General features: G+C 40.6%; 1 protein-coding gene across 5 annotated transcripts in view; it reads right to left on the bottom strand.

The window, feature by feature from the left end:
* Positions 1-23,405, bottom strand: part of rgs3a (regulator of G protein signaling 3a) — a 156,679-nt gene that overhangs the window by 121,880 nt on the left and 11,394 nt on the right. The window contains exons 3-9 of one of the 5 annotated variants that reach the window (XM_030436370.1): positions 17,219-17,269; positions 15,433-15,491; positions 15,242-15,336; positions 14,910-14,978; positions 12,564-12,617; positions 11,112-11,172; positions 7,146-7,236 (exon numbers count right to left, since the gene is read on the bottom strand). In XM_030436370.1, the coding sequence (XP_030292230.1) occupies positions 7,146-7,236; positions 11,112-11,172; positions 12,564-12,617; positions 14,910-14,978; positions 15,242-15,336; positions 15,433-15,491; positions 17,219-17,269 (480 nt within the window). Of the gene's footprint in view, positions 1-6,212; positions 6,540-7,145; positions 7,237-11,111; positions 11,173-12,563; positions 12,618-14,909; positions 14,979-15,241; positions 15,337-15,432; positions 15,492-17,218; positions 17,270-23,405 lie in introns of those variants that run through there. The other 4 variants (XM_030436372.1, XM_030436371.1, XM_030436374.1 and 1 more) reach the window with 4 other exon arrangements.

Below are 23,405 nucleotides of genomic sequence, written 5' to 3'. Positions count from 1 at the left end.
AAAATAATGTCTAAAAGTTTTTTGCCTCAGTCTCTGCCTAGCCCAAGCATAGCCAAACGAGTGGCGATTGGCACATTTCATTTCCTGTTTCTGTACTGAGCAAGGCTGAATAGCCGGAGAGGATTATGTCTGCTGTCTGATGACTCAAAGTGTTGAATGATTGTCCCTGATAGAGATTTGCAAAAGGGATTTGAGGAGAACAAACAGAAATATTCAGAGACTCGGATGGAATTTTATATCCCATCTGAAAAGTACATCCAAATGTATCAAATCAAATAGGCACAATACTATGTGCGATTCGGTGCATTTCCCCCCGTGGCAGCTTGGTTATTCAAAGATAAACAACTCATACCTTTTCTTATTTCTTAAACAGTGTTTTACACACTGAGAGCTGTGCCAAATGTTTGAGGTGGTGCTGACATTTGAGCATGAACATTAATAGCTGCTGCTGGTCTATCATTCTCTTTGTGCATGAAAACCAAGTTGTCACTGGAAAGAATCGTTTAAGTTTATCTTATTAATATGTTTTCCTTTAAGAGTGGCATGGTTAAGAAGCAGCAGTGGAGGAGGCAGCCATTCAAACTGACAACTCTGAGAATTTTCAATTATAACACCAGACTACATTGCTGCTGTAAGTATAGGAGGAAAATAGCTTTACAAGCAATGAGATACTTAAAAATATAAATTCGGAATGGAGTGCTTGCTGTTTTCTTACCTTAACACTATATTGACAATTTGACTAGAGTAGTTGCCCTTGAGCATAAACAAATAAGAGCGGCAATGGTCGGCAAGTGCTGTGACACACAATGAGAATATATCTGCTTGAAATGGGCAGGATGAGAACATGTTAGTTGTTAGTTCTCCATGACTGCACTCCTTATTGTTGGTTACACTCCCCCAAGTCGTGCCCGCTTAGTTCCGCCTTCCTTCTGCCGGCTCAATATGTCTGCCCATCAGGAAATCAATCCTAATTTACTTCGTGTCCGTGACAACTTTCTGCCGTATAGGTTCATTGCCTCTGAACCCGACACATGAAAGTGTCCGCCCACCAGAGATTAAAGACTGTGCTGTTTGGAGGTTTGCCGCCTGCATAGATTCATGCTTGTGAGCCACAGAGTTTGAAATGTATTTGTGTCAGTATTTCTCTGTGCTTATCTGAGACTGGCTGGTGAGTAATGTCCCCCTCAACTTTCATCAGGGCATTATGATAAGGTTTGTCCATCATGTGTCTTATAGATTTTAGATTTCCTTTTTTTCTTGTGTTTCAGTTTACAGCAGCAACCTTCAACATATACATATACAATACAAATAATGCACCACATTCTCCTATTGTCATTTCTCTAATGAGCTGAGCTTAGTGTCAGATTGTGCATTATTCAGCTGCAGCCGTACTGAATGACAAGACCACAGAGAGCTTCTTTAAAGGCCGTACACATATAATTAGGGTTGCTAAGGTATGAGATTTTCAATCTCAGAAAAAAATCAGAGTTAAGGTACCACAGTATTTGGTATTACACAATTATCATTATTATCACTTACAATGACCTGTTAGGCAATGAAAACAGACATGTTTTTGTGGTTTTTAGTGATTTTTACTAGAATTCTTGTCTTTTCACAAGATATTATGTTCCAACTGACATGAAAGTTGATAGAAATTTCAAATATATATATATATTTTTAATAATGCAAATATGGTAGAATTCCATACCATACATAAGTAGATGTAATCAGTAAGATTAAAATCAATTTTCAGACCATGGTGTTCCTTGAGCCGGTATACAGCTGCCACCTTACCTATAGTACACTTGCACAGGTGTTTACCTCTTAAGTCTTAGGTTCCAGCATCGTGTGTTCGCTCTGGTCTCAATTATCTCATTTATTTCCTAATTCTGAAACATCTTGTGCAAAGGATCACGTATACTTTGACTGCTGTGAAATATCAAAATGTCTTTCTTTTATTTTGTGACCTCATAAATAGCTCAGTCCAACTACAAACTGAGCCAGAATAAATAAGAACCACGTGTGGGTAAGTATTTAAGTATTCACAGTGTTTTTTGAGAAATGCATTTTAACAATTAAGTGAGTCTAGGTATAATGTTTATGTTACAATTGACAGACTTTAGTGTTTGTATTCACAGACCACTAATCCAAGTTGTTCTGACCATGCACAATTAAAATTAATTGAAATCCGTGACCATTGATTTTCAAACCCTTTCAATTTACTCACTTTTTCCAATTGTACACAGCTGACAAAGTCGCAGGCGCAGAAGGTGCAACACAGTGGCACAAAGCTCTGGTTGAAGCTGGTCAAGTGGATATGAGCGCGTACCCAAAGCATCGGATGCATGGCATGTCAGACACATACTCACCAACACATTGTCTCACATGATCACACGCTCACACAGACACACATTCACTGGCAGTATTTAACAGAACTTAAAGACATAAAAAACATCCCCCTCTGTCCTCAAATTCCATGTCCAGCCCCCTGGCATATAAATTAATCACATAGTGTACATTTTAATCTGCTGATTTAAAGTCTCGCCATCTGGAAAAAGCGGTGTGTGTGTGTGTGTGTGTGTGTGTGTGTGTGTGTGTGTGTGTGCGCGTACAGTATGTCTGGACTATATTCATCTATTATGGAAAGTGAAACAAATGTGTGTATAAGATGACACACTTTTTAAGCTCAAGCCCAATGGGCGCTCGGCTATTTTTACTTACTCACGCATATACAGACCACCTGACCCACATCGTAAGCCCGTTGGAGAGAAATGCATTAGCCATGGTCAGAGACACACACACGTACATGTCACTGTGGGTCAGTCGTCTCCATTGACACACTGCGCAAGCCAAAAAAGGAGAGCCAAGGGAGATTCTCAAACGCTTTTGTCTTTCATCAGTAATGAAAGCGCAGACATCGATGTTTGTGCACAAACAAGCACAGATGGGCAGCAATATATCTAATCTCCAAAATGAATCATGCCACCGAAACTACTATCTAGACTAATAAAGTAAAAATAATTGTGAAGTCTATTATTTTAATCCACTGATGGTATTAATTGATTAAAAGACAAAGCATTGTTTAACAGACTTATTCTGCTTTAAGCATTTGGGGCAACAGTAACATGAAAAAAATAATAATTATTTATGCTTTTCTACACTCCAGATTAGAGCTGACATCTCTGTATACTGTTGTCTTAGTATTGTTACTCGTAGAACAGAATTTAAAGGGTTGTGACTAATATTACCATAGCTTCAAAGATCTGTCTACCACTGCTCAAGACAAAAATCTGTCCTGAAAATCAACTCTAATTGCCCTGTCACTTCGTATCTCAGAAATGTTGTGCTGCCACTCATGCACAGCCTCTGCTTTTCAGTCTCCCAACTCGTTTTAAGCAAAGTTGATGGCAGGCTCTTAATTGTAGCCCTGCAGCGTAATTAGCTGTCAACGCTCAGCGGATTGGTTTTGTTATGGGAGCAGAGAGTCTGAGCCACAATGGTACTAGAGTAGCATGACTTGAAACAATCTGATAGTTTAGAGAGTTCAGTCCCCTCTTTGTGCTCTGCCTGTATGATTTATGTGATTCATGTACTCTGCATCATTTGTTGTAAAAGTATACTTATCTTCATTAAGGCCAAAATGCCGTCGATGGCCTGCAGCTATTTGTACATTCAAATCAAATTCAGATTGTTGCCTTTCTAAATACTGAATGTCCTGGACATTAGGTCAGGATGGTGCTTCATCATGTGCAGATGTGCTGTTAGTTTCACAGTCCAACATAATTCTGCGCCCCTAGGACGTTGGGCCTGGCACTGTCCTGGCTCTCAACTGGCACAAGTCTCAGAGTGAGGGATTAGTCTGACACACTGATCCAAATAGTGCACCTCTGGTGAGAGTGTGTGCACTTTAACATGGATTAAACTATCAGACCAGTAAAATACTTGTTTAAACAGATGATGTTCGCTGTGAAGTTTGATTTTCTTTGAAAGTGGTGTTGACATTACAGGATTAAAGCCATGTAGCTGTTGAAGTAGTGCAGCTTTGGGTTGGAAATTGTAAAGTAATTGAGTAGATGATCATCTGTGTGTGTGTGTTGAACTCCACTGAATCAAGTTGAATTTAACTCATTGACGAGATGATTGTTGACCGCGAGTGGAGCTTAATGAACATCCAAAATGGTGTCATTCCACACTAAACTTGAATTTTTAATTGTGGATATTTCGAAACTTTATTTTTTAAACATTCATTTGGCAACCAAGAGAGACTCGAAAGGGCTGACTTTTCTCAACAGAACCAACTAAAGCTCTTATTGTGCTGCTCCTCCTGAGCTCTGAACTAGTTTGACATGAAAACCATAAAATGTGTTGTTTCCCCAAATAAGACATGTGTTTGAGTGAGACAAATGTTTTAGTTTTAACTTATAACCAAAACCCTTAAACACACTTTCAACTAATGAAAAAGTAGTTTTCTTTTCAGAACAGATATTTTGGCAAGTGAATATTTAAATGAACAGTAACCTGAGCATATAGTAAGTACTGTGCATTGTCATTAAATACAGAAAGGGGTGTTACATCTAAAACAATAGACTAACTGTAGTTTTTGTTTTGGGGTTTTATTGAGAGGTTGTTGCAATGGCGTCATTGATCGGTGTGGTTCAAGGCAAGCAGCAAACATGATAAATCAGCTTTGAATACAAGGCTAATTGATCCAGAGCAGGAACAGGAACATGGTGAACCTGCCAAGCTTCAAGCATGAGTCTTCTCACTCCCGAAACTGCAGGATTTTTCTTAATGATATAAGGTATATATCACAAGTCATTGACATGTATTGGCTGGCAGCTGGTATACAGTGACATCCAATTAGTTGTTTAGAGAAAGCCCTTCTGAATTATGCCACAGTGCAACGTTACATAAGAGATGGAGTAAAGAGGAAACTGATGTCTGAGAAAACATAGAGGGGAGTGAATAAAAATAAAAAATACAGGTAAGAGGCGTGAAATGGAAAAGACAGGGGAAAGGCTTAAGGATCATCACAAACACATGGATATAAGAGAGGCACACAAAACCAATATAAAGGCACTGACAGGCAGGGAAACAGAGAGAAGATGGACACATGCAGAGTGATAATGTAATGAATGGGCTTTTTGGGTAATTTCTATGTTAGTGCATGTCATGGTGCAGCAGTGCCTCCATGGCCTACATTCTGCCAGCTGGCAACACACAAGTGCATGCATGCATGAGTGTGCACCACCGACTCACACACACAAACACACACATGGATCAGATGAGACAGTAGTGGGGCAGCATTGCCACTGGGAAAGATGAACACATTCTACATCCGTTACGTCTGTTTTTGCCATGACAGTAAAGACATAAAACTACAACTCAGTAACTGTGGCTACAATTACTAAATTAATGTCAAACTCCTTTGCCTATGTAACCCTTGGGTACAAGTTAGGATCCCCTCATGCCAGCCTCGTAATGGTTTCCTGCTGGCTGAGTCTTGAGCCCAATCTGATACTCCTGTCCCAGTTCCATCCACAGAAGCATAAAACTAATTTTAAAGTTGCATGAGGCAGATTAGCCTAGTTCAGCCAAGCGGTGTAAATTGGGATGGGTTAGCTAACGTCTTATGATATCACCGTCATTCTCATAACCCAGAATTGTGGTACGAGAATAAACAAAGTCCAGGGTATGGAGCTCGCGGAGGGTGGAGAAAAAGTGTATGTGGGAGAGCATGTCACTGTGTGCTGATGTGGAAGGGCTGTGCACAAAATTACAGTGTCACGCTGCAATTCACTGAATGGGTAAGCTAAGCGTCGGTGGTGGTCGATGGTCTAACATTGAAAGCAATCGTGACCAATTTAGCTCAGTAGGAGGAAATTAAATGAGAATTGGCAGATTAGCTGCACACACGCAGAGTCATAAAGCTATATCAAAAGCAATGTCAGCAACAATGAAAGCATGCAGAGGAGAGATATAAGGACAGATGAAGATAAGGGGGTATAAAAACAAGCAATAAGAGGAATAGAGAAAGGTGAAATGGTAAAGAAGTGGGAGGGAGGGGGGAGTGAGTGCAATGGAAAGCATCCAAACAGCATCCTCAAAACAACACAGTGCAGCTCTGCAATGCAACATGCAACTTCCAAAAAACATACACATGTGCAAGCGAGTACAGTCAAGTATGACAAAACAACAAACATAGTACTCACCTAGTCTAGGCTGCCCTTATGGCTGGCACGGAGTCGCATAACTCCAACACACACAACCCACCACCACCAACGTGAAAGTGAGTGCCAACATAAGTAGGAAGAGAAGGAAGCACCCGAAGGTAAGAAGAAAAAATAGATTTCCAAACTGATGTGCCTGAGTGTGTGTGAGGGGGTATGCGTGTGTTGTGTGTGTAAATGTGAGTTTGGGTGGGTGTGTGTCTGCGCGTGTGTGAGGAGGGAGATCCACTCCAGCAGCGAAACGGTATGGGAGAGCTCCGTCTCTCTCTCTCTCTCTCTCTCTCTCTCTCTATCTCTCTCTATCTCGCTCTGGCAACTGTGACACGTCAGGGTTTCGTCCAGACCCCTCCCTCCCTCCCTCCCTCCCCACTCTCTCTCTCTCTCTCTCTCTCTCTGTCTTTCCCTCATTCGCTCTCCCAATCCCTCTCTCTTTCCCCTCTCTTAATCCCTTGCTTCCCCTGTTTCCCCACCTCCCGACCCAAAGACTGATAAAGACTTAAGAGCCGCAAGTCTGGCACACTCCGGCCACACGAAAACATGGGAGAATATGTATCTGGCATGTACTTACAGTTGTGATCTTACTGCTGATTATTGCCATAAACTACTTTTTTTGCCCATTTTATGCAACTTTTCATCATTTCATATGCTGTAATTGTTAACTTTAAGTTCATCCTGTTTCTATTTCCACCTGACTTCATAGGGACAAGGCGACAGTTGAAATGCAGAAATGTCCCAATTTGAGGAACTCAAATCAAATCAAAGAACGAGCAAACATGCCTCTGAAACAGGCCAAGTACTCCATGCCAACTTTCAATATTTCAAACATTGTGTTATTCATGATGACGTACACAAAATGAGTGTTCAAAGCTCATTAATTGATAATGATTAATGTGATTTATGATGAAGTTAACTCACCAGTGGGGTGGTAGTTGTGTTGTGAGGGCACTTTAAGATGCTTCTTCCTGCCCAGCTCTTCCCCAAGTAGGTAGTACCATCCGTGAACCTCCTACAGCATACACACAACACAAAGAGTGACAGTCTCTGTGTGTGTGTGCATGGCTTCAAGCTCAGGGATACGACCTAATGAGAGCTAAATTTAAAATGAACTCTATGTGAAAGCATAAACACGTCAAACAGAAAAACACACAGACACACATGCACAGACTCAATTTGCTTGCTCCTGCAGGGCTGCAAACACTGAACACACACGCACGCGCACACACTCACACACACACACACACACACACATACATTCGCCCCTCACAATGCTTTAGATTATTCCAGCAGCTGATGCCCCCCACTTCTGCCCTGTCAGCCAGATGGTGTGTGTGTGCACATGCGTGATATATGTTTGCAACTACTGTATGTGTGTTATATAAAGCTGTGCGGCCTGTCACTGATGGGATCTGATCTGTAATCCTGGCGATATGGACACAGTCTTGCAAAGAGGACATGACAACACTGTTGTAAACTGAAATTATTTTTACGCTGTCACACATTTGTCATAGCACACGCGTAAACACACACACATGCACACACGCGAGCACACTGCCAGCCCTCGCTTTTGTACTAAATAATGCGATGCCATGGACAGTGACAATAATCTCCGTTTTAAAAGCATCTTATCTGAGTGGACAGATTTCTGCGGGCTGTGGGACAAGGGGGGAGGACGGGAGGGAGGACCTGTATAGAAGATGGGGGAGGGGAGGGCATATGTCCTGAAAGTCAGAGAGGGATTTAAGCCATCGTTCAATATTACCCTGCACATGTGACAAAGGCGGACAGAGTGGGGCAAACGAGAGAACCGTTAGTCAGGAGGGAGACAGATTAGAGAGATGAAAAGAGAAAGCAGGAGATAGAGAGAGGTAAAAAGCAAAAAGTGGCAAGAGGGTGCAAACAAATGACTAGATGTGACAGGCAAGGAAAGCAGGTTAACAAAAAATAACAGCCAACAGTCATGAGTTCCAAATGCTTCAGATAGAAAACAGTGCAGGGCAACAGAAAAGGGATGGGCTGAATGAAAAGGAAAAAAAAACAACAGAGGAGAATAACAGTGTAACTCTGTGTGACTCAAAGCTAAATCTCTCTCATTACCATATTAAGCCAATTAAATATTCATAGGGATAAATGTTAGAGGAAGGAAGACGTAAGCCTGACTAAAATATCATTTATTTTCGTTGTTTATTTTCCTCACTGATGTGGATGTTAATTGAAACTACAAAAAAAAGATTTACTGGGGCGAGTGACGGAGAGAAACAAGAGGTTTTGTAAATTTGCAGCTGTGCTGGAATTTGTTTTTCTCATTTTTATTTCCAAACACAAAATTAAGGGTTTTACATTGACTTCTCAGCCAGCCTGAGAAGAAAAATAAAAAAACTCCAACACATTAAAAGGTCTCTTCAGTGAATGCAGAGACCAATTTGTGCGTGATTAAAAAAAAACTAAAGCAAATAGAGCTCTGGTCGTTCTTCGAGGTCAGAATTAAAAGCATAACAGGATTTTACTGTACTTTCACTGCAGAGGGGTTCCTTTTTCTGGAGGGATTTTTCAACCCCAGAATGTGCATAAATCAGTACATCACCAGGACGCTCGTATTTTCTACTTCACAAAGAGCCCTAATTGTAGGGTTTAGAATACTCAATTACAGAAACAGACAATTGGATGAAAGTTTTTTTGCCATGTGCCAGAGTTTTCTCAACTGTGCCGTGACCATAATGAGCAGAAGGTTTCCTGCTTTCTCTAAGTCCAAGGCAGAATCTGGTCAGTGTAGCTACACTTTAACTAAGCACTGAAAAAGAAATTGTAATCACTGTCAAATTATATGTCAAGTGTATAACTGTCATAGTGGCTAATGACCTTTTGTGGTTTTTAAATTTCACACAAATGCATGCTAAATGATCTAAAAACATACATAAATAGTACAGTGCTGAGGCAATCACTTACCGCACTAACCACTTAAATGGCATACAATGTACGCTGACAAAAAGAAAATATGCCGAGTTGGATAGATGTTGAATAATTAAACAGTGAAGGGAAAATAGCTAAGAAAAGGAGTCGAGGGAATCCACTGTACAGTGGTGGAGAGACCTATTCAGCCAAGTAGCAATGCTGAACTCTTGGACCTCACATTTATCTGCTATCACCTGGGACAGTTTGGGAAGTACGACTAAGGGACGGTGTTCTCCTATAATATGCTGGACGTGTGTGAGATGAGGTGGTGTCGCACTTTTTTTGTGTCTGTTATTGTGTGTCTTTGGACGGTCGTCTTCTCCACTTTGCCTGGCGAGTAGTCAGTAAAATGTGTCTGATCCGAGATGTTTCATCTTACAAACAATGGTAAGCATGGCTCGACGGTCAGTCTATCGGCTAGGGGGCTATCGATTGGCAATTTTGGCTGCGCAGTCAGAACGTGCCGCACTGATTTTCTGTTTTCATTACCGGTTCACGTCAGGTTGAGCTGATTCGGGCCACGGATGGACCCCTTCTGGGGTGCCGCGACATCTCTCAACCTTGGCCAACCTGTGACGATGACCACCTTCTCCCCCTCAATCAAGCCTGTATTACATAACACTGTGCAGGAGACGAGAGCGATCAGCTTCTAACTGACTCTCTTTAGTTTCTCTCCGAGTCCCTGTTTATATGGTCAGATATCTGCTTTATTGTGCCAATTCATCATGTTCGCTTTCAGCTGTTTTTGGAGGTCATTTTGGGAGTGTTAGTGCTGGTGATAACCCAACCAATCAGGACCCAATCCTGATTTTACTGCTTCATAAAGCATTGAAATAACCCTACACTGGGAGACTTATTCTATCAGAAAAGAAAAGTGTCTATCATCAAATTAGCCGAGCTTTGTTAGCCGTGATTCTTCAATAACACTGCAGAGTATTTACAGCCACTTTTCTGACCAGGACAAGCATGTCATTAGTTAGACACACCTTCAAAGACACGCCTTCAAGCAGGTAGTCCTGTTATCATGAAAATGCCAATTTAATACAGATATTCATGGTGTTGAATATCAACATCAGGCCATTAGCACTGTCACTGTTAGCATGCTAGCATTTATCTAATTGCACTGCTCTGCTCCGAGACCATTTCACTCTTATTATTGTATTAGTATAGTATTGTGTAGCTCTCAGTTTTCACACCCGCTAGTCACGCACATAAACAAGAGCTACAGCAAGGAAATGTACAGTATGTGTGATGAGAACAGGATGTGCTGTCTTTTTGACAGCTCAAACACAGGCTGACAAGAGGATCCGAATTTGGGCTTTGTTTTCTTCTGACAGAGAACAACAAAGCAGGGTTGTTGCATAACCAGTGGTATTGACAGTCTCCCAGGATAACATTTTTCATTAGGGTGATCCACTAGTTCATAGTTTGTCCGTCGGGTACACTGCCTTTACGAAATAATAAACTTAAATTTGGTTAAAACATTTTTTAGTATGTAATGTTTTATGCCAAAGGTTTCAACGTGCTACATCATCTGCATCATAAACATTTAATCCAACTTCAATTCTGTAAAGACATGAGATTCGGTGAGACTTAAATAAGGAATACGTGTGTGTGTGTGTGTGTGTGTGTGTGTGTGTGTGTGTGTGTGTGTGTGTGTTTGTGTGTTGTGTGTGTGTGTGTGTGTGTGTGTGTGACCTCTAACATTTCAGTAGAGAGAGTGACTCAAACAGAGTGACTCTGGAGGCGACACTGTTGCGCTGTAACACTGGTAACCCCAAAGTGTTTTACTCTCAAATATCGAAGGTCATTTCCACTGAACTAAACTCTCAGATTCATGATCTAATGAAAGGACACACACAGAGAGTGAGCGCTGAAAAGGACACTGTTTACAAATGTCTTTATACCTATCATCTCTGTGTTTAAACTCACTTTGTCCGCGTCCATAAGGGAGCATACACCAAAGCTCATGCAACCCAGCAGGGCACTCATCCTGTTGATACGGAGAGAGAGAGGCAGACAGAGAGAATGAATAAGTAGGATAAAGATCAATAAACACCCCTGAGTAGAGCCGTTGTGTTATCTAACTGACATCTGAAATGTGTTTTTTGTATCCTAAATCAAGCAGACCTGATTATAAGTACGAACTAATCAATGTGATGTTGTTTAAAGTTTTAGAGTGTTTTCTCATCCTGACGTCAGATTTTGTGAAAACATTATCTTGTCCCAACGGTACCACACATTATTATTTATGACAAGAAAGACAGGACAAAGTCGATCCCCTGGGTGAAATCCATGTCTTAAGAGGTAAAAAGGAGATAAACAAAACAATCATAAAACGTAAAAAGCAGCAAGAATTCCATACTGGGGGAACATTTTTCAGGATTGTAACAACATAATGACATCGGAAAAATATTTTATTGGTTTTATGCGAGTCTGTGTGTGGTGGTGGTTGAGGGGGTGGAGATGTTTAATTATGCATACATGAGAAAAACAGTTCTCGACATCTTCCCAGCTGGACAGGACTAATGCAGCTGCTGAGGCTGTTTTGAGGGCAAACTGGCCGTCGGCGCTAATGAACACCTGAAATGTGTCTTGGCTGCCTTCACTCGAATGAGCCAGTGACTGAAAACGCTCAGTTGCATTGACAGAACGCCTCGGGGAAAATGTTGAGTTTAAATATAGCCCATACTATCAGAATCTCCAGTTAATCCAGACTCAATTCTTCACCAGAATGATATAAGATAGTGTATGTTGTGTAAGACTCCCCTACTAGAAAGCGTAGCCTATGCAGCCAATGCCTGATGTGGCTTTATTCATTTGTTCTGTAGACTGTTGTTGTCCCATGATATAATCCAGACAAAGGCTCAATCCCATTTCCATTTTTTACCCCCTACTCCTCATTTTCAAGTGCCCGCTTGCCCCTCTACGACAGAATCATAAGGGGTAGTGGTTTAAGTCTCCCCCTATGAAATGGGAGAACCCCTCAAGACCCTCATACAACATCAGTTTTCAACAGTGGCATTGTAATAAAGCAAAGGACCATAATATTTTTCAACTACAGAGAGTTCTCAGAACCTGGGTTTGAAGTGTGCCTCTGAAAAGCCTTTGTTTGGAGGGCTATGTTGCCCTTTGCCCTACCCCTCTATCCCAACAAGAATCAAGACACCCTACCCCATGGCGAATGAACAACGACTGAGCAAAACAGAGGCAGGGCAGCAAAGGGTGCATTATACATGGCTGAAATGATTCTCTGGGCATCGTCAGTATCAACCAGTATAATGGGTCAATAACCATACTCCTGATGAAGGAAAATCCTCATTGGGTAGCGGACGGAAGTTTATTTATTCAGATTTATAAAAAAAAAGGTATTTTAACACTTACTTACTTACTGTTGTGATCAAAAGCATTGCTCTGAATCTCAATCCCGAGGCTGTTCTGTAAATAGACGAGTAATAAATAATAAAAGTAACAACAGAAATGATCAACCCATTGCAATTTAGCAAGAATAAGATATGATTGAGCAGGGTGAAAATAGAAAATGACACTGCGGTAGTAAGTGTTCATCTAAATTTAGTGCTGCTCCTGTCCTCAACCTTACCCCTAAACATAGGCAAGACTGTGTGTCTGTTTTGATTAGCTGGGCTGCCTGATGTCTTGCCGGAGTCGTCATTGAAGTGAGGAGCTATTTTTTAGCCGCATGCTGTGTCATTGTGTCCATATATTCCAGCACTGCTCACACATCCACGGGAGGATCAGCTGGGTTTGGCTACAGCAGCATCTTGGCCAATGTTGTGCGGTGTTTAAGAGGATTTGCTGAAGAGGCACCGCTGGCCACAATTTCTTCACAGCAGCACGGCACAGGGGAGAGTCGAATAAGCACATTTTCATGACATTTGAGGCTGCACTTTATTTAAAATTGCTTCTGAGGAACATATGGGCAGCACAGGAGTGGGGATAGGCCCGGCAGAGACCGAGGATTCATTGATGGCTGTGGTCTCAGCAGCCACAATTGACAACATTTAATGAGAAAGCCAACAAAGATTCTTGGTTTTGTCGCTTCAGTTAGAGATGCCTAAATTGATGGTTCATGAGCTGCTTCTACAGCTTATGTAGGCATATTTATTACCTGACCATATCTTACACTACGTGGCCACTTTGTATGGCGAAGTGTTTTATTGTTTTTATAATTTCAGCAACCTCCAAGACATTCCGTTATAATTTTGTCAACGGCGCAAAACCCTATTTGGTCTCCACCAAACCATTAAGTTAGTGCTTGTTACAGAACTGGCAGCTCCATCTCATAGCCGACATGTGGGGTTATTTGAATTGTGATAGAGGTCACTGATATTGCTAGATGCAAACATTCCCCTTGCTTTTTCTTTCCTGTCACGCCCTTTGCTGTCAGCATTCACAAATAACATGGAAACATAATTCATCTTTTCAACACAGGATCCAAACAAGTCCTTTCATGTGCAAAATAGTATGATTAATGCTTTCAATGCTATGAATGTGTGCTGTCTTTGTGAATGTGTGCGAGAGTGGACACGTTCAACAGGTTGCGATCTCAAGGTCTTTTCATCGAGCTACTCCACAATAAAGCTGCGGATAGAGGTGCTCAGATCACTGCTGTTCACCTGAGGTGACAGACTGTTGGCGCTGAACAAATACTGTCCCGGTTTACTGTAAAAGACTGAAATATTGTCCTTGCTTGGCAGGGCATCTGGAGAATCAATAGTTATGTGTGAAATGGCTCTGAGTGGATTTGAAATATGTGAATGAATCCTGCTAAATACAACAATAAACATTACAACCGTGGTTCTGAGCCATTCTGCCCACAGAAAAGGGGAGCATGTAAGAGTCTGCCTCTTTCATCTTGTAGTTAATTCACACCAATTGTCAGAAGAAGGGCAGAGTGCCCCTGGCCTGAAACAAATCAAGCTTTTGAGTGAGCTAGACTTATAGTCTTATCAGCATAACAGCGGAACCAAAATAAAATTCAAACCAACTGGCATATAACTGGCAGAGGCAGTTGCTTTATCAAATGTGTATTTACTATTGGAAGCATTTGTTCCTTCTGGCTTTTCCAAATAATACCAGGGGACATTTGCTTTCGATGAAGCTTAGTTACTTACCAAAGATGAGTAAATCGCTCTTAATCTGTGTCCCAGAAACTGTCCCAAAAGGTCTTTATAAGCATTCCACGATCGACACTCAATCACTCATGTAATCTTGTCCCTGTAATAACAGCTGCATGTGGTATTTTATTTAAATTCTATTCTATCTATTTAACTGAAAACAATCATTGGATGACAGTGCTCCATGTTTGTAACGAAACACCCTTAGATGATATAAAACATGTTTAAAGTATCAATCTTCAATGTTTTTAACACATAGCAATGCTTTTTTTCTGTCCTCTCAATAGAACATAGCACAAGAAACGTGTGACTCATCCGACCATATGTCCTACATCCCCAGCAATGACCCTGTTTCATCTTAGGTCTAGCGAGGCAGGGAGGCGAGAGTAACACATTCACTCTGCCAGAATCAGAAACAGCCATACAAAGAGACACACACACACACAGTAAAACATACAGAAGAAACATGAGGCGGCATCAATTATAAAATGGTATTTCACTGCCTGCAGAGAGTGCTTTGTTCCTGTGCACATGTGCAAAAAATATTCTAAATATGAGTTTAAATGAAATAAACTTCATTCCTAGCAGGTACCTTGTTGTGGAGTCGGAGTTCCATACAGTGAAGAGCAGTCTCTTATGAAGGTCTCCCTCACTGACAACGCTGGGAACAAAGGAAGGAAAATAAGTCAACTAGTCCAACATTTTAAGAGTGTATTCCTGAATAACTAGTTGAGGTGTTCCCAAATATTGCTAAAAACTGTTCGGTGTCAATGGCACATGAAAAGCCCCGAACTGAGATTAAAAAAGCTGTGTATACAATGAGATCATGCTTTCATTTACGCTTTCATCACATCCAGATATCTTTCCCATACTTAACTTCTGGTGACATTGACAGATTGAGGAGAAGATTGACTGATTGCTTACAAGGAAAAAGTCTGTAAGAAGATGGGGTTCCTGCAGTGAGGAACCATACGAGTCTTCTGTCTGACTTGAGGATCACTGTCTGGGAACATGCCAACCTGAGGCAGATTGCAAAACAAAAGAACAGACCAAGCAATACTATCTCACAGTTCCCACAAGGGCTTTGTTGTATCATTGTGTACAGCGGTACATACCTTAACATAAGAGTCACATGGCCGCTGGCACTCTTCCACCATGCCCCTCGCCTCCAAAACTGTGAATACATACAAAAAGAGCTGAATAAATTATGACTGTGTAGTCACATTAAATATGTATATGACATTTTATTTTCAGGTGCTGGGTCGAAATGTCACCAATTAAGAACCGACACTGGACCCACAAACACTGAGCTCCACCACGAAGCTAACTACTGCTCAGAATCTGCACAGCGTACAATACTTCTTAACAAACATACTGTCGTTAGAAAAACACTATCAGGTTCGCTGTGTGCATATGTTAGGAATCCAGAGAATATTAGATACAGAAGCTAATTTGTGCAAGATGCTGCGGTTGGGGGGGAAAAAATGGGCTGCGTTGTTTAATACAGCCTGCCTGCATCACATAAACTCACAATGTCTTTTGTTTTCTTGTTAAAGAATAGGTGGATGTCAAACTGCTGACATCATGAGCTATGAAAATGATTTGCAAGAGGCCACCAATTATTTCCACTGAGAGCCCAGAGGGGAAATCTGCATATTTTACAGAAACAAGGATGTGTGAGTAGGTCACAATTTGTTGCACTTGTTCCTCTTCCTTTATTACTGCCTAGTGTTAGCTTCAGGAAAATGAGAAGATATTGCAGAGCTTCCATGTGGGGCTAAAAAAAACGCATGAAAGTCGAGACAGGACACTTAATCAAGTCCAACATTTTGATCTCTGGACATTTCTCAAGATATTACAAGATAAGATACAGACCAACATGTCAACTTAATACAGATAGAATCACTGTCTTTATATGTGGTTCCTTCATGCCTCAAACTCATCTAACTGCAGCAACAACATATATCTTTTTATATTGATCTATACTTTCATATTAGATTACAAATTATACTCCATTGAATCATCATGTTATTGTGTGAGATTACAGAAGCTATAAAAGTAGTTTAAAGTATCGAGAACAGGTTGGGTTGTTCAAGTAGAAACTGGATAAACACACTTTCAAACTGGGCTTTGTTTTATCCACTTAAACCCATGTTATATACAGTATGTATACAGTTTGTTCATCCAAAACAATGAATAACAAATGTGAAATCTCAGAAACACAGATCAAAAACGAAAACACAGATAAAAGATCAATAGTACATTTGATAGTCGGTTTTACATGTTGATTTATATGTAAGCAAACAGCAGAAACTGTCCCTAAAATAAATACAGATGAGGAGGTGTTTTTAATTTTCTGTTACCCTCGTGTATGTAAAGTGGAGAGCAAGAAATGAGATGTATTTTGAATATTTCATCAAATGTGTCAGGCAACAGACAAGACTGGACAAGAAAAAATAAGAAGGAAAAACAGCCAGTTTGCCATCTGATGAGTAAATTGCCACTCGGTCAGAGAAATGACAGGGGCACAAAAGACACTGCGAGAGGAGATGGAGAATCACAAACAGAAGATGGGGCTGCAAGGTTTCGGTTGCTGGGAGACCAAGATAAATAACCACTTTGTTGGATTAATGGACCTGCTACCTCACCAACTACCTACGCCTGTTCTCATTAATGCTCTCCTGTCATAGTTTGAAATTCAGTATTTTTTACTTAATTCGTTTCTTATTACATGTGACATATAACTTTTCAGGGTTTTTACAAATTTTTGCATCAATATGTCACCAACCTCAAACAGACTGTACACACACTGTATGGCACTTTGATTGAAATGAAGAGGGAACAAAGCTTTTTTCTCCACAGCAGCATCTCTCTGTGTGAGCAGACTTAAAAAGGACTTACCGCTAACAACAAGTGCGTCATGCTCTTGGATGATTGACAGCTTCAGCTCACCTATTGAAAACAGATGAAGGAGGGTTATGACGTGTGGGACAAGTATCATTGTTGAACGTAATGGTTTTCATACAATACCAATTTCATATCCAGTGGCCGATATGAAACAATCACAAGGAAGGCACTGGCTTAGCTTGTCAAAAAGATGTTGTGTACTGTACTATTTCTTGGCTACAGTGACTGCTTAGAGTCAAGTCCAGGTAGTCATTACACCAGGACAAGAAGATGTCCTGCGCATAGTCGCTGTAAAACCAGCCAACCAAGCTGTTACCCCTGCCTCAAGTCTTTATGCATAGCTAAACTACCTATCTCTTGTCTGTGGTATAGTAGTATTGTACAAATACATCCAAGCCAAAAGGGCAAAAATTTGTAAAAACATGACATGAGCACACCTGCTCTTTATCAATCTCAGACAAAGTTTGATGAAGAGCAGGTTTTCAGAACATCGCTACTTCAGTGCATTAACTCATTCAGAGATTGGAGCCCTGCAGTGTGCGAGCCGTCGTTTAGTGTCATATTCTATAGACATATTTCAGAGTCTTCCTGTATCACTTGTCTCATCCAACATCTAAGCATCAAACTTTGCCTTCATCATTATATGAAAGAAGGGTATCATTTTGGCATTAATGTAGATATATTAACTACATTTCATTTAAAAACAAAAAAAAAAACAATAAAATACCACTTAGATCCTTACATGATGCTGAACCTGAGAACATCAGAGAATAGCAGTAGAGGAAAGGCGAGGAGACAGAAAGTGCAACCCACATGCAGACTAAAAAGGTCATATAGCTTCTAGGGCCTGTAGCCTGTGTGTGCGTGTGTGTGTGTGTGTGTGTGTGTGTGTGTGTGTGTTTGTGTGGGCGCGTGGGTGTGTGGGTGCGTGGGTGCGTGTGTGCGCGTGTCTTTGCCCATTGTCTATCATCTGTCACTTCTTCTCTCCCTGAATCACACTCTGTCCTTTCCTGTAAGTCTCCTAACAGTACTGCTAACAGCTCGAGGAGACTTGCTAGCCGTGTTGACATGGCCACTGCTAACATTGGCTTTGTGCTTTTCTAAATTAATCCTGCTCATAAGAGCACAGTCTAAAGCTAAAATGTGGGAGCCTCCTTGTGTGATAACGCTGCTGGCACTTCAGAGCTTGGGTACAAGGGATGTTTGTCGTTCCCACACTGAACTTGGCATGGAATTGTGCTGCTGGCTGTGGTAGAAGAACAAAGAGAAAACACTGTTTGAAATATCTTCCTGGTACGTCTGAACCTCAAGGTAGTTAAGCAGCAGCCTCAAAAACAGAATCTACACTATATCAAACTGCATTTAAAAGACCAAACCAAATGGATAATCATAAGGGCAGACTGCTCAAACAGCCTCAGCTATACGGATAGCACCACTGTAAATCCAAGGCAATTCTAACGTACAGTGGTGGATGTCAGATCTCATTACCTGTAATCCATGTATTTAATTAAACACCTTGAGTTGACTAAAGAAGTGTCATAAAGATTAGTGTTACTGCTTTTTGCTGGTTTGGCATTTTGGAAATACTCTCTCATTTTCACCAACACCATGTCCGCTCCCTGGGACTGATAGAATAACAGCGCAGTAAAGAAATGAAAGAGACTATTCCTTTTAAAACCAAAATGTCCCATTTTTCCATCTTAAATAGATCAGGAGCACAGAATGCAAAAAGGAGGGTACAATGGCCGATTCCCTTCCTGCTTCTTGTGCTGCACTTCTGGGAAATTCATCTTGTTTAAGTGGCTACAACATGCTTACGATGTTGTTTGAATGGCTAAAAGGTGTTCATGTTTTCAGTAAACAGGTTGCATTGAGTTGTATTGATACTATAATGGAATTTTCCTTCATTCCTAAAACACTGCAGGTGGAATTGTTCAACATAGGAGTCGATAAATTGCTCGGAACATACAGAATACATTAGTCTTCTTTGTCAAACGGGCCCACGCACAGATCAAAAACACTAATACGACAGGGTAGATATCAGCCATTTGGGTGTTAATGATGGCAGATTAACATACAAAGGTTTTTCAAAGCCAAGGGAGAAAGGAAAGAAGGATAAGGAGGCACAAAAAAGAGAGGCACGCTATCTTTTCAGAAGGCAGATGGCCTGTAAGAGTGGAACAACAACACTGTGGAATCAGAGGTTACAGACTGTGAAAGTAGGAGTGAATTAATAGGACATGGCAGACGAGACAGCACTGTGGGTCAATACATTCACAAATGAAAACACGCTCCAGCCCACTTACAGTATGGATATATGGCTGCTGTGCACTCAGCAAACCCTGTCTCCTGCAAATTATGTTTGTATTTAAACACATTGTATTTTATGTTTCTGGAGTAAAGGCAGGTTTTGAGCTTTATTAGTCAACATAACTACATGGCCAACCACACTAAGGAGGATTACTATAAATCTAATCATATATAACGACGTGAGCATCCACACTGGTGATTACGTTCTGTCAATACTGGTGCCAACCATCCACTGCACGCTTCTGGCTGTGTTGGCAGCCGAGGGAAATTGACATTGATGATCTGTTACTGCTGTATGGTTTCACGAAATTCTTAAAAAATCAAACACTCGTCTGTCAACTTTTAAGGACTAATTCATTTCTATTCATGCTTTAGTACCAATTATCCTGATGATCAATGAAGAATCTTTCAAAATTACTTTTTAATGTGTAATTTGCAGCCTAATATCACGTAAAAAAAAATGTTTACTAGGTTGTTGAAATAATCACGTCTGAGAAATCAGAGTAGACCACGGAAAAGTGTCACCTAAATGCTATCTACTGGCTTACATGAAAGAGGTAGGCGTCAATATGAAACCAATATGAAAAGCACTCATACAAGGTCATTTTGTAGAAAAACGCCCCCGTAAAATCAAGGGAAGTGACGGCCGTGTAAATTCTGCATTCTGGGTTAGCTGTCAGTGTTTGTTTCGTTCATCAAATCGCTCTGAAAGTGGTCCCAATGATATTGTTTGACGCCGTCTTTGTTGTTATACTTGTGGTGTAGACTACGCCATCTTGTTGGGTAGAAAGATTTTTAAAATATTTATAACATTTATAGTTACTGTTACAGTTATCGTTCCTGGTGTTGATGGCCCTTAAGACGCTACATGCTATGTTACCAGATCATTGAGTTTATGACACAGCAGTGTGTTAAGAAATGCTAACATCTCTAACTATCATTCTAACGGCTAAAGCTAATATTAGATTAAAGTGAAGGGTAATTCATAGGCTACATGTTTGTTAAGACCAACGCAAATCTAAGCAGTTTCACTTTGTATACACAGACATACTAAAGACTTCAGCCCAAATTAAACACTTTTCCACCCTATTTGCAAAACGATCTGCAGCAATTACTCACCCAGTCGCTGGAAGAAACACCTTCAGAGACTGCTTCTTGATGCTGAATTAACATAAAATCTTGCTCTGAAATGATTACTAGGAGTTTATGCATGGCTACCCAATCTACTCTCATCAGAGACATTTCCATCAACTTGCAAAGTTCAGATGCCACAAGAACTTAGAAATTCTGAAATGTTCCCAGACCAGGCTATGTAAATAAAATTGACTTGACTTGTATATGCTGCTGGCAATCTAGTGAAGATGTTAAGCAAATGTCTACTTCCTCATCCTTCAGTCACCGCACTGTCTCTTCAGAAATGCACTGAACACACCCTCGGGTGGCAGAGATGCCATCCACAGCCATGGAGCTGATGTGCTGATGTGCATGGCTGAATTCAGAGCAGGAAGGAGAATGCCAGGCCTGTACAGGTGAAGGAGGGTCAAGGGGAAACACGCCTCAAGAGCTGCCAACCTTACAACCTTTACGGACAGAGAGAGAGTCTATAATTACAATAATGCAGCATAGTAAAAAGTCTGGAGTGAGACTTTTTATAGCAGCAGTAAAAAATAATGAGTCCCCTCAACAATAAAAGTGTCGAACACTCTGGAGAGCAGGTTAAACTGAAAAAAAAAAAAAAAAGAGGCAGGAAAAAAGGATAAACTCAGCTATTGTGCTTAAGAAAATATTTAATACTCTATGGGACAAAGAGACTATTCAATTTTCTAGTGTTTGCTTTTAACGTACAGTCGCAGTGCTGTAAATTGCCGGCTATTCAAGCAGCAAACACCTTTCATGCGCATGGAAATTAAAAGATAACTTTCCTTGAATGACTTGTGACTGTGTGACTTTAATCATATGCTCCAATTCCTCTTATACTATGAAACACAGTCACTGGACCCCACTATCAATTCACAAACATAATTGGTCTCCACTTCGGGACAAAGCTGTGAATTGTTTCTTGCTTTTAAGTAAAAAGAAAAGCCTTTATTTTTTCATATAGGTATCTAAAACTAGCACAAAAATCTCATGTTTAATTGATGTCGTAAATTAATGAGGCTAAAATCATTGCTCAACGCGTTACTATTTCATTTATTACAATTTTACTCATCTGTTTAGTTTTTGGATCTTGTTTGAGAAATTTTTATTTGTGAAATTAAGTTATGCACGGCATTACATCATATGAACAAAATACTGTAAGGCATATTCAATTAATACAATGGGAGGACGGAGAGGTTTGAAATTCCCACGAAAAATTATGCAAGACACTAACACAGATATTGACGGTGGGTTACTCCTCCCCTGCCTGGCCATTCCTTGTTCATGTGCCAGCTTAATTAGGCCACAACTCTTTGCTGCCTGTCCAGTAGCATGACATGAATATCTGAGTCATCATTAACCTACCATAAATCCTGTATGGGTCCAGATAACATCCCCAACCTGGGGAAGGGTATTGACTAATGTTATTTTTCATTCAAATTTCATACACATCATAGCACACAGACATAAAAAAAAAACATTCAAACAAGCATATACAACAACATACAGTACATACTTAATGTTGTGGCTCCCCTTTCACTTCCAAAAACGTCATCCAGCCATGTGTCAGATACCAAACATGAGCTGTTATTGGGTTTCAATGTCCAGACCTAAAAGAGCAGCATCCGTTCTGCCACAGTCTGTCAGACAACAAAATATAAGTGTTGTCCTACTTTGTCATTGCGGCAGTTGCTGTCATTTCAAGATGATGCTTCACTGCCATGTTCCTCTGAGGCTTCAGTTCTGATCCAACGCAGACAGCAAAAGACACAATTTCGGAGCGGAGTGAAAATTTTTTTTTCTAAATAACAGAATCTTATAACAAAATACGGTATGTCTTTAATTAAATTACCAAGGAAGGGAGAAAAGTCCACAATGAGAATTTTAAGAAGTGTATGTGTTCAGCTCCTCGTTATCATGTACCTCCCACTCCCCCCTCTCTCTCTCTCTTCTTTAATAGGCTTTACTGTGTATTTGTCACATTTACATCTGAAAAAAGTGCCCCCACTGACATCCATTAAGACCAAGCCAGGGGTACATTGTTGGTCTTTAAGTGATGGTTAAAAGTAGCTATTATCAGCAGCAGAGGAGCAAGAAAAGCGACTGGGGTTAATCCGTGTTCTGTAACATCTTCTGTGAGAAAAGGAGGGTTTTGAAAAGTTGCGAAACTGCTGTGTATAGGATTCAAAGTTTTTCAACTGGGGCGAGCGCCAATTCATCCTATTTGATCCAAGGGGGAACAAAGAACAGATTTGATGAGAGCAACACAAGGTGTCCTCTTGCTTCCTCGCTGAATTTCTCTTAACGGGCCTGTTATATAACTTCCAAAGCTCATCTTCTTCAGCGTGAGCTGCCAAGACCAGCTCTAATCGGAGGAGTAGATCAGATTTATTGTGTCCATTGAATTCATAAAGGGAGACACCTTTATGTCAGTATGCCAATATGCCTTGACAGACAGGACAGTAGAACATGATTTAATGGCTTAAAATTGAAAGGTCTGGGAGAATTCTGTCATTGCAAGACTGCACATTTCATATTTATAAAAAGCCTTGGCCTGTACTTAATATTTAATCATCTGAAATGCTATGGGCACTTTAATCATGATGACAAGGAATGTCCATCAATTACACATAATCATTTGCAAGCTTTTCTAAGGAGGGGAAGAGAGATAAAGGCTCCACTCACAGGGAAAACGGAATGAAGGTAAGAATGAGATGAAACACAATCTCTGTTC

The sequence above is a fragment of the Sparus aurata genome, chromosome 12 (assembly GCF_900880675.1).
Source record: "Sparus aurata chromosome 12, fSpaAur1.1, whole genome shotgun sequence".
In the NCBI taxonomy this organism is placed as follows: Eukaryota; Metazoa; Chordata; class Actinopteri; order Spariformes; family Sparidae; genus Sparus; species Sparus aurata.
Note: the sequence above shows the minus strand (reverse complement) of the source record. Positions and strands in the feature narration are given on the sequence as shown.